This window comes from Hibiscus syriacus, unplaced genomic scaffold (assembly GCF_006381635.1).
Source record: "Hibiscus syriacus cultivar Baekdansim isolate YM2019G1 unplaced genomic scaffold, ASM638163v2 tig00110633_pilon, whole genome shotgun sequence".
Lineage (NCBI taxonomy): Eukaryota > Viridiplantae > Streptophyta > Magnoliopsida > Malvales > Malvaceae > Hibiscus > Hibiscus syriacus.
In genome coordinates, this window is record NW_024062806.1 from 815,556 (window position 1) to 828,737 (window position 13,182).

Here is a 13,182-nt window from a genome sequence, read left to right on the forward strand (position 1 = left end):
GTCATAACTATTTTTTTTCAAACAATTTTTATATTAAAAAAACAATTATGACTTATTTAAAGGAAATTGGGATTTTTTTTGTTTTGAATTGTTTTGAATTGGAGTCACCATCGACCTTTGGGCTAAGTATGTCGAATAACTAAAAACGTCATTTAAAATAATTTTAAGAAAAATCATTTTTAAGACAAAAAACTGATTTGCGCTTGTCAAAGATTCTTTTTAAGTTCGGGAGTCGATTACGCGTTGGGACGACTACGCACCCTACAACGCCCAAAATTGATACTTAGTCACTTACACATTATCATAAATGATGGACATTATGAATTCACATCAATAATTAATATGATCCATTTATTGGATTTGGAATAATTTATCAGAGAAAAATCTTTTATTAAAAATGAAATATCGAGATTGACACGTCCTCCAATAGGAATGTTATCTCTTTTATTTCTTCTCCACAAAAGAATATTCCTCCCGAATTATTTAAAAGTATTAAATTATATCAAGAATTAATATCAAGGTTTGCAAGAAATAATCTGTCACTTCTTCTAAAAAGAACATAAATTGTCAATGAAAAATTTTAAACTTGATAAAAATAAAATAAAATATCACCAAATAGAATGAAATAAAATTAAAATATTACTATCATTTAATAAATGAAAATATTCGATTTATTTCAAGTTCACCATTCGTTCGAATATTGTATTGAATCACACTACTTCTATAAGACGGTACACTTATTCTAAATCGAATATTCTTGGAAATATTCAAATAAAATATATTTATAAAACTAGCACGCAAAAGTAATTCAAGGAAAGACAAGATGCATATGCATTAATACATAAATGACAAATATATGACATAAATAAATATGTACATGCATACATATATATATCTACTAGGTATATATAAGGAATACAATAATATTATAGAATGTATACAGAAAAACACATGCATATAAGACGGTAAATGGAATATATTTATTTCATGCAAAAGTAGATAAAACTATAATATATGTAATATAGCACACATATACGTACAAATATGTAAAGGGGTGAAATAAAAATATAGAATCATTGCAGACTAGAATTCAAACATAAGAAACTAAGCATACTTAGTAATTCAAAGGATCAAAATCATGTTAATATTAACTTAAAAGACTTAAATAACAATACTAACAACAATCAGACTATCAATCGAAGATATTAGACAACAAAGGCACTAAAACTGCAGATAAACCATAAATGACATTAAGGACTACAATCAAATAAACCAGAAACATGGAGGGATAAATAATAAATTTACCTAAAGACATCTATACAAAGTAGAGACCAAAATAAAAGATTCATAAACATCATGGTCAGAGTCAAATATTAACAAACATGGCATAATGTATAAAATGGTGACTTAAACATAAATATTAAAAGATGCATGCTCAAAATGAGATAAAAAAATTTCCATATAATGGCTAAAATGTAATATTACAAAGAAAAGAGGACCAAAATTGATATTATCCCATAACAGGCTCTCAGTCCCCCTATGGCCAAAACGACACCGCATGGATGTTGATATATAACCCGTTTTAAGGGTTTCCTTTGAAACCCTATTTTCATTTTTTTAATCTCCAGTCATGCTCTCCCCCTTCTCTCTCTCTTTTCCCACACTAGAGAAAGGGAGAAGAAACCCCTTCCCCGAGGCCATCACCAAAGACAGCACCGATGATCAGGGAAGAGGGAACCAAAGTCCCCTCCCTTTTGAACCTGACAATGACCCCTTTTAAAACTCCCCAAAGAAAACGACATCCCGCTAAATCTCAATCTAGGCGATGAAGGAATTATCTCCAATTTGGAAGCTCTTCGGCCCCGACGAACGATGAAAATATTCTACAAAGAGAAGGGTAATTTCCTTATTCTTTTCATTCTTACTGTTCGAATCTCTTTCGAAATTTTGTTCCTTTTTTTATGTTCTTCAAATGGTTGTTATCCCTTCATCTGCTCCCCTCCGTTTTTTTGTTGTTGTTACCTTCTATTTCATTTTTTCTTCTTTTCGATTTCTGATTCTTCCTCTTTTTTCTCTTTGTCCCCTTTGATTTATGATTGATTTCTCGGATAAAATTATGAGGTCTTGTAATAGGGGAATAATTTCCCTAGTTAATATCCCAGATTTGGTAGGATTTTGATATTTTTTAAAGAGAAAATAACTTCAGTGACAAAAAATGCTTTATAATATACGATTTTAACCAACCTTTTTTGGATTTGCCAAAATGACCAACAAAATCGCAATGCGAAATAAAAATCGCAACGCGATCTCCAGAATCGCAAATCAGTTCCCAGAATCGCAACGCGATTATGAAGAATCGCAATGCGATAGTACAAATTCGCATTGCGATTTTCCAGAATCGCAACGCGATTCTGACTATCGCAACGAGTATCCGTAAAATCGCAACGCGTATCCGTAAATCGCAACGACAATACGTAAAATCGCAACGCGTATCCGTAAATCACAACGGCAATACGTAAAATCGCAACGCGTATCCGTAAATCGCAACGAGAATACGTAAATCGCAACGCGTATCTGTAAATCGCAATGAGAATACGTAAATCGCAATGCGATTTTGGTTTCGCATTTTATACAGTTAATCTTAGTCATTCATATCATTTTTTTTCGTTTTATACTATATCAACCGATTTTGTCGAATAAAAATATTATCATATCCGACCATTATAGATAATAATTTGGATAATATATATTTTCGAATTTTAAGAATTGCCATGTCAAGATTATGCGATAAAATAACTAGACTTGGACCCTCCTTTCAATTAATAAAAATTTGAATAATCAATTAAGGTTGGTTTTTATGTAAAATAGTCTTGAGAATCAAATTCCAAATGCATTTGATGAAAGAGAAAACATTAAAATCTTTAAAAATTTATATACTTTTAACATTATTATAAAATATAATTATATTTAAATATATTTGAATTTATAATTTTTATATATTATAATAATAATGTCAATTAAACTAATATTCAATCAACTTATATTTGAATATGATATTTTTAATTAATTTAAAAAAACAAACACTTATTTCACTTTATTTTTAATCATATAAGTGACTCTTTAAATTAAAACTTGTAAGTTCTTAGATAATATATGACAAAAAAAATTATATTTATCTACGCACTTAATTTTATATATATATAAGTTATAGTGGCTTGATGATATCCTTCAATCTCATCACTGTTAATTTTAATAGACAGTCGTTAAAAAATCATTTACCTGCATATTTATCACGATTGATTTTTGTTAGTGTATTCATAATGATATTTTACTCTGTAAAAACATAATTGATCTTCACTTTCCAATCAACGGATGGATCTGAACCGCTTGTAAATTATCTGATTCAATCTCCATTTTTTAAAATATAGTCTCCGTGTACGTAATAAGATACCATGAAGTGCCTACAATCAACACAAAGGGTTGGGCGACTCCCAAACTTGTAAATCCAATTACCTTCATTATTTCCCCACCATAATATCACTATTATTTCCCAGCATTGACAACCATAGTTGGGTTTTTGCCATTCTTTCAAGTTTATCGCGCAAAACTCATCAAATGTATATTTTGTAAACATTCAAAAGTCACGGCATAACCACAACAACATTGAGCCTACAAAACGAACACTGAAATATCTATCTATTATTTCACTTATATGATTAAAAATAAAGTGAAATAAGTGTTTGTTTTTTTAAATTAATTAAAAATATCATATTCAAATATAAGTTGATTGAATATTAGTTTAATTGACATTATTATTATAATATATAAAAATTATAAATTCAAATATATTTAAATATAATTATATTTTATAATAATGTTAAAAGTATATAAATTTTTAAAGATTTTAATGTTTTCTCTTTTATCAAATGCATTTGGAATTTGATTCTGACTATTTTACATAAAAACCAACCTTAATTGATTATTCAAATTTTTATTAATTGAAAGGAGGGTCCAAGTCTAGTTATTTTATCGTATAATCTTGACATGGCAATTCTTAAAATTCAAAAATATATATTATCCAAATTATTATCTATAATGGTCGGATATGATAATATTTTTTTCGACAAAATCGGTTGATATAGTATAAAACGAAAAAAAAATGATATGAATGACTAAGATTAACTGTATAAAATCGCAACGAGAGAATCGCAATGCGAAATGAAAATCGCAACGAGTGAATCGCAATGCGAAAATGAAAATCGTAACGCGAAAATTTCGCGTTACGATTTTCATTTTCGCATTGCGATTCACTCGTTGTGATTTTCATTTCGCATTTCGATTCTCTCGTTGCGATAGTCATTTCCGCGTTGCGATAGTCTGTTTTGCATTCAACATAATGCATATTGAAATCAACAAATCAACTATTACATTTCAATCAATTAAACAAGCACAAATATTATGTACACATCAATTAAACAAATCAACATTTACAAATCATCTTTTACAAATTAATTAAACAATCAAAAAATAATAATGAAATCAACTTTTGCACCCATACATCCATTTCACGCAGCTCACTTCAGGATTAACCTGCAGAAACCAAACATTGAATCAACAACACTTTCTACACATCTAAAACCTACAAACAACAAATTCTTTAATTCTAGCTACTTAACCAAACATTTTCAAACCAAAAAGAGTAAATATGTTTAACAACACTTTCTACACATCTAAAACCTACAAACAGTAAATTATCTCATTGCGATTTTCATTTCGCGTTGCAATTCTCTCGTTGCGATTTTTATTTATCTCGTTGCGATAGTCATTTTCATGTTGCAATTTTCATTTTCATGTTGCGATTTTAAGTTTAGAAACTATTCTTCTTCTGCAAATTGAAACTTTAATGTATTGCATTACTTCAACCAAAAGACAAAACAAAGACAAATACTAACTTCATAGGGTTAAAGACTAAACAGTTTAGCAGTATTGACAACAATCGAATGAATTTAATAAGAAATCTAAGTGAAATGGTTAATCTATTATTAAAATTACTAGTAAACTTATCATCAATTTCAATATGAAAAACTTAAAATAATGCAAAAATTTCAAAATAAAAATAATTAAAAAACTAACCCTCGGAGGTTGATTTTCAATTTCTGAATGATTGTGAGGGATTTCTGACAGTGAATGGTTGTGAGGGATTTCGCCGGAGATGGGGACGGAATCTTCGGAGATGGGGACGGATTTCGTCGTAGAGAGTGAGAGATGGAGATGAGACTGAGTTGTGATTTTAGGTTTTAGGTTATGAGTTGCGATTACGGGATATACTGTGGACGGTTCAGTGTTCCAAATAATTAATATTCGTGTTTGGAATTTGAAAATAAAATACGCGTAACGACTCTAATGGCGCTTTAAAAATCGCTTTGCGATTTACGGATACGCGTTGCGATTTTACGTATTGTCGTTGCGATTTACGGATACGCATTACGATTTACGTATTCTCGTTGCGATTTACGGATACGCGTTGCGATTTTACGTATTGTCGTTGTGATTTACGGATACGCGATGCGATTTTACGGATACTCGTTGCGATAGTCAGAATCGCGTTGCGATTTATATGTTCGCGTTGCGATTTTCATATTCGCGTTGCGATTCTGGAAAATCGCAATGCGAATTTGTACTATCGCATTGCGATTCTTCATAATCGCGTTGCGATTCTGGGAGCTGATTTGCGATTCTGGAGATCGCGTTGCGATTTTTATTTCGCATTGCGATTTTTATTTCGCATTGCGATTTTTTTGGTCATTTTGGCAAATCCAAAAAAAGTTGGTTAAAATCGTATATTATAAGGCATTTTTGGTCACTGAGGTTATTTTCTCTTTTTTTAAATGGGTATTGGATTAGGGTTGATAGTTGATTGTCATGATTGTTTTTTGTTACTATTTTGGGTCTGTTGCTGACGATGGCGGCTTGGAAACTCATCGACGACGGCTCATGCAACGGGGAGGCGAATGAAAAAGTTTCACGGGAATTGTCTTGATCGTCGGATATCATTGAGAAATAAATAGGAAGAATCGAACGATTTCCTGCAATTCTTCCCAGTATAGAATGACTAAAGAATCAAGCTACAAGTCTCGATCTATACAAAACGCACGAACTGTATTTTTGCTTTCGGTTTCATTGATAGCAGAAGACCCTTACTCTATAGGGGCGCTAGCGCTTTAATAGAATATCAAGTTTCGGGGCCTGAAAAACGTAATAGGCTGCTACTCTAGGCTCGCTTCGCTTCTTCAAGCTCCGCCCCTTATTGAAAACTAAATCGCTAACGCGTCTTATATTATTTAGTAAAGCAACCTTTCGCGCTAGGCGCTCATGTTTTTTGTTTGGGTGGAAGCTGGCGGCAGGGCTTGCTTAACCGGATACACGGAATTGGGATCTCCTCGCATGCAACTATTTCTATCGGGAAAGCCTCGCTTATTCAAAGGGCTGAATTTTTTAACCCTTTTTGCTCATAAGTAAGTAAGCGTTGGTAGGAGCGGCGGGATGATATTTAGTATATAAAAAAAGAAAAACTAGAAAGAAGAAATGACAAGATAAATTAATTGGATATCGATGGAGGAAATAACGATGTGGAAAATAGGACAGAGATTCTCTACACACCGTAACCAATTGAAAGGGATGTGGCGCAGCTTGGTAGCGTCTTTGTTTTGGATACAAAATGTCACGGGTTCCAATCTTGTCATCCCTACATTCTCCTCTGGGCAGTAACGAAGGTTAAGATCGATTCAAATGACAGGCGCTGGTGACGGATGATCCATCTTCAGTCGGCGACGACTTGGTTCTGGTGTCTTATGGGTATGGCAAAACCCTAATTTGGGTCAACTTGGATTATTGGATCAGATCTGATCCAATGATTATGGCATGAGACGATTGAAGCAAAAGGAGTAAAACCCTAATTGGGTTTGGGCCACACGAGTGGGCTCCTTACTGGGCCTGAATCTCTGTTGTTAGGCTTAGATTTCCATTGGGCTTGGGTGTTGTTTATCTTGGGCCCAGTTTACAATCTGGATTGGGCCAATTTGTAACCGGTAATAATTAAAATAATAATAATTAAAATAATAATAATAATAATAATAAATAAAACACAACTAGAACCTGGACAGAAACAATAGCTACATCGTGTAAAAGTAACCCTGATGGTAAGTGAAAGAACTCGTCTATGTCGATGAGCTCGACCCATTCACATGAATCCCTAGCTCGCAATGCACAATGAGAGAACCTTCCTTCTTGGGTCTTAACCCATGGCCAAATGTGCCTCCAAATGTTGAAACCGGTATTAACAACAATTCGATTACTTTATTGTTATCGTCGAGGCTGTTGTTATAGTAAATGTACCAACGTCGGACCCCGATCTTAGGCATGGTACATGACCCATTCCTTCAGAAATCTCGCTTGGTTACGTGCCATGGTGCAAACACATACTTCATGTGGTTTCCGGATCAGTACCGGGTAATGACCGGAATCTGACAAGAACCCTAGTCGGGCTATGGAAGGTAATATCCTCTGCCCTCGATCCTAACTGAAACCTTAACTGAACCGTTGACTTTTTGTTAATTATTCAAAACACTAAACGGCGTTCTACACCGCACGATCTCTTGAGCAATAGATAAAACCTCTTATCTTACCGATGGTTTCGACCTGCTCAAATCCCAGCCGTACACGCACTCAAATCTTGAAGCATTGGAAACTCTTTCCGGCTATAAATTAATCCCCTTGACAAAAACACCGTCGTGTTATCGTTATCGACCAAAGCTTCGTACGCCAGTGAGTCCCACCGATAGTGGGACCAGATGAGAGGACCTCAATTGACTCCGAACCAACCGTTACAAACAATCCACGTGGATCACTAGGACGACGCACGATCTGCTCACCCAGCTGTTCGGCTTCAACACGATCCGGGAACAGCTTAAGGCAAGGCTAGGATGAGGTGGTACCGTTACTAGCCGAGAGGTAAACGCAGTCGAGTTCCTCTTTAGAAAATAAACGAGCCGACGGAGGGTATGTCAGGAAAAGTATACCTTGATCGGGGAGCAAATCGATTTCACGAATCGAGAGTACCTGAGTAACCGGAAAATCGTCGGAAACGACGGCGTTCACAGTTGAAGCTCTGCGGGAGAAACTCAACACAGGCTGGAACTTTCCTGTTTTAAAAAAAATACATTCAAACAAGATTAACAATAAAAAATAGGGTAAAGTATAGTAATGATCACTGAACATTTCTGAAGCTTGTATTTAGGTCCTCAACATTTAAAACTTGCAATACAGTCCCCCAACATTTATTCCGTTTGCAATATGGTCCCCCAACTTAAACCACAGTTAGAAAATTAAGATAAATTATATAAACGGTCATTGAACTTTTCAGTCACTTGAATTTAGGTCCCCCAACTTTTAAAACTTGCAAAACATCATCAATTTCATTCTAAACCCCAATTTCCAAAGTAATTCAATTTTATTCTAAACCATAAATTCTAAAATACTTCAATTAAATTCTAAAGTACTTCAATTTAAGGTAATATAGGCTTGAAGAAAGAGTTCAAGGCACAGACACAACGAATAAAAATATATTTATATAAATGTATATTTATATTTAGATGTATAAATAAAAAATATATTCTTATATTAATGTATGAATCATTTATATTTTTTGAATATTTTATTTTTAATAAGAAATTAAAATTATTAATTATATTAGAAATACTCAACTTAAGATTATATATATAATCATGAATTATAAATATGAAAAATATAATTATTAATTTTAGTTTAAAAATATATAAATCTTAAATTTATTCTTTTAAAATATTGTATCAACTAATATTTAAAAAATATATTAAATCTATCAAACAATTTATCAAATATAATATTTTTTTATTGTAAAAAATATAATATTTTCCCATCATTTATTGCTTTCAAATTTTTTGCCGAAGTTCAAATCTCATTATTTCCATTTTACATTATATTCTTTTTTTTCTGGCATTGGTCATACTATTAGTATATGTATTATTGTATATCTCTTAACACAAACGATGGTGTTAGCTTAGTGACTCCACCCTGTATCTTTCATTTGCGTGACTCAGGTTTTAGTTTGCCCAAGACCCAAATTTTACTTCTTTGTAACTTAATTTTCTTCTAATTAAGAGGTGACATGTGTCACCAATAACATATCATGATCATGTGTTAACACATGTCAGATCCTGATTAAATGATTAATTTATTAAATTTTATTTAATTTAGGACCAAATTGATAGCATATATAAATAATTAGGTGGTAACACGTGTCACCAATGACACGTGTCATGATCATGTGCTAACACATGTCAGATCCTAATTAAATGATTAATTTATTAAATTTTATTTAATTTAGGACCAAATTGATTATATAAATAATAAAGACTGAATGTATAATAATGCCAATTCTTTTTAACTGCCACATCATCATTTTTATCAATTGATAACGACTAGTGGCTTAGTTGAAACAGTTAAATAATTATGTGGTATGATTGTTAAATTTAAAAGATCGATGACAAAAGTAAAAAGGGCTAGATAGTTAAGTTGTCAACCGAGTAGTTTACACTTTTATTTATACGTCAAAATAACATTTTATAAATTTAAAATTCGAATTATTTTCAACATCTTCTATATCCTAACTACTTTTTTTAATTAAAAAATTTCTTCAACAGCTAACTACTTTTTTTAATTAAAAAATTTCTTCAACAGATAAGAATTATACTATTATATTTATATAAAAAAATATGTATCACATGAAATAAGATAAAATTAAATAATAATTTGACATAATTGAATTTAATTTAAGTATTTTGGAATTTAGGGTTTAGAATAAAATTGAATTACTTTGGAAATTGGGGTTTAGAATGAAATTGATGACTGTTTTGCAAGTTTTAAAAGTTAAGGACCTAAATTCAAGTGACTGAAAAATTCAATGACCATTTATATAATTTATCCTAATTTTCTAACTGTGGTTTAAGTTGGGGACCATATTGCAAACGGAATAAATGTTGGGGACTGTATTACAAGTTTTAAATGTTGGGGACCTAAATGCAAGCTTCAGAAATGTTCAGTGACCATTACTATACTTTACCCTAAAAAATAATAAACACTTAAACTACGGATGAATTAAAAAGATTAAATTACCTCCAAAAAGAAAGCGAAAGGAGTCCGAGAAGCCACTGAAAAGAACGGAGGAGCCGATTAAAGCAGCGAACCAGAAAAATCTGGGAGTAGGAGAAGCCACTGAAAAGAACGGAGGAGGAGACGATGAAAGCAGCGAACCAGAAAAATCTGCGTGGGGAAACGACGTAGTTTCGCCTACAGAACCTCATCGATTTCCGTTGGTTTGGGAACAACAAACAACTTTCTCATTGATCTGAGTCGTTGGCTCGAAGATCGCAGGGTGGGTTTAAATCCATAAAAATAGTATTGGTTGTTTGGATCTTCTTCTCAGTACTCAAGAACCGAAAGGAAAATGAAAAAAGAGAGAACATTTAGGGACGATAAAGAGAGGCTGCTATCAAAATCATCCTCTGATTTTACGACCGTTCGTGTCGGTTTAAATTCGATCGTTACTTTTTTACTCAGTTTTCTCGATGATGATCCTCTGTGTTTCGAGATGCGTCTTTCCATTTTACCTAACCGGCTCACCACCATCAGATTCCGCCACTTCGTCCTCGTCATGGTAAAAATCTACTCAAGTTGTTTATTAAAGTTTTGGCTAAACTATGTATTTAGTCATCCAATAATCACTTTGGTTCTATTTTGGTTATCCAACCTTTTTTTATAAAATTATACTTAACGTTTGATTATGTTTTGATAATCTATTGTTAAAAAATAAACAGAATTATTGACCTGATAATTTTTTTTAATTTTTTTCAATAATGATATGACATTATTTATGATGATACTTCAACATCATTGTTATTTTTTCAAACGGTAAGAATGATATATCAGATCCCTAATAAAGAATGTTGTTAAATTTATCACAATAAATTGCAAGATGTATGTGTTCGAGATATGATAGAATAATGAGAATGATATATCAGATCCCTTAATTATGTGAAACTAAAACTATATGAAAATTTAAACAATTATTAAAAAGAATATGATCATTTGAAATCTTATACATATGTATACATCTTAATTTATTAATATTAAGAAAATAAAAAATTAAACTATATAAATGTGATTATTATTTTAATTGCGTTCGATCTAAGTTATTTAAATTATTTAATTATATGATATATGACAAAAATACATTATTGAATTTCTCAAAATCAAGTTTGAAAATGAAACTAAAAGATTAGTATGGTATATGGAACGACGAAAAGACTTCATCTAAGCCACGTGGTATCATTTGGAAAGCTTAGAATACTGCCTGATGCAGCAGATTTGCTACGTTTCGTGTTCATTTATGCAATCTACCATGATTGGACATGGGCCCACTTTTCTCGAGGTACGACCCATGGTCTCAGAACTTACCACGTAACCCTGAGTTAAGGTTGACACTTTTGAGTCATTAAAAGGACAATTTTACCAAAATTTCACCCTCAACTTATTAATTATCTGTCAGACACACTTTCTCATAATATTATTATTCTAGTACTTTTTCTGACAAAACATGAATAACCATTCGCGCCTTCGTGGGATTCTGTTCGAACTGACGCCATGTAAGGGAAGGTGCAGAACCTCTGACATATACGAAAGACACGAATCATGAAACACGCCTTCCATAAGTCTACATCATCCTTCAAAGCATTTTTAAAAGAGAAAATAACTCAGTGACCAAAAATCTCAGATAATATACGATTTTGACCAATTTTTTTTGGATTTGCGAAAATGACCAACAAAATCGCAATGCGATCTCTAATTCGCATTGCGATCTCCACTATCGCAAATTCGCGTTGCATTTCGCATTGCGATAGTTGAAAATCGCGTTGCGATTTTCCATTTCGCGTTGCGATAGTTGAAAATCGCAACACGATTTTCCATTTCGCGTTGCGATAGTTGAAAATCGCAACGCGATTTTCCATTTCGCGTTGCGATAGTCTACAGTGTCGTTGCGATTTTCCATTTCGCGTTGCGATAGTCTACAGTAAATTAAAAAAAGATTTTGTTTCTTAAGAATTTTCTCTAAAAAGATAGTATCCGCGCGGACGTGTCGAAGACACGTATTACCACGACCACGACCACGACCACGACCCGACCCGAGATGGCGACGGCGGCGGCGCGCGAGAGTTCCCCTTGTTCTCTTTCACTCAACAAGGAAATGGGAAATACAATCTTAAATACACTTCCATATAGTGTTTCCAATACTATGTGGGATTGAGCATTACTCAACACTTCAAAGAAAATATAGCAATTTTTGTAGTATGTTTACTACTTAATACATATCTAAAAATATTAAAACATTTTATCATATTAAAACTATATGTATAAGTTTGAATTGAAATGTAGATATCTACAACTCTTTTAATTCTCTTGATAAAATGATAAAATGTTTTAGATATGGATTAAGTGGGAAACATGCTACAAAAATTGCTATATTTTCTTTGAAGTGTTGAGTAATGCTCAATCCCACATAGTATTGGAAACACTATATGGAAGTGTATTTAAGGCTTGGATTTCCATTTCCTTGTTGAGTGAAAGAGAACAAGGGGGACTCTCGCGCGCCGCCGCCGCCGTCCGTCTCGCCGTGGTCGTGGTCGTCGTCGTGGTCGTGGTCGTGGTCGTGGTCGTGGTCGTGGTAATACGTGTCTTCGACACGTCCGCGCGGATACTATCTTTTTAGAGAAAATTCTTAAGAAACAAAATCTTTTTTTAATTTACTGTAGACTATCGCAACGCGAAATGGAAAATCGCAACGACACTGTAGACTATCGCAACGCGAGATGGAAAATCGCAACGACACTGTACACTACCGCAACGCGAAATGGAAAATCGCAACGACACTGTAGACTATCGCAACGCGAAATGGAAAATAGCAACGACACTGTAGACTATCGCAACGCGATTTTCAACTATCGCAACGCGAATTTGCAATACTGAAAATCGCGTTGCGAATTAGAGATCGCATTGCGATTTTATTGGTCATTTTGGCAAATCCAAAAA

At 33.0% G+C, this 13,182-nt stretch overlaps 1 protein-coding gene across 1 annotated transcript; it reads right to left on the reverse strand.

The window, feature by feature from the left end:
• Positions 1–7,915: 7,915 nt before the first annotated feature.
• On the reverse strand, positions 7,916–10,400 carry LOC120136515 (glycosyltransferase family 92 protein RCOM_0530710-like). Its single transcript, XM_039152525.1, has 3 exons — positions 10,297–10,400; positions 10,213–10,235; positions 7,916–8,201 (listed from the first exon to the last, which is right to left on the reverse strand). The coding sequence occupies exons 1-3, from the start codon at positions 10,398–10,400 to the stop codon at positions 7,978–7,980; spliced, it is 351 nt and encodes a 116-aa protein (XP_039008456.1). The 3' UTR covers positions 7,916–7,977.
• Positions 10,401–13,182: the final 2,782 nt, after the last annotated feature.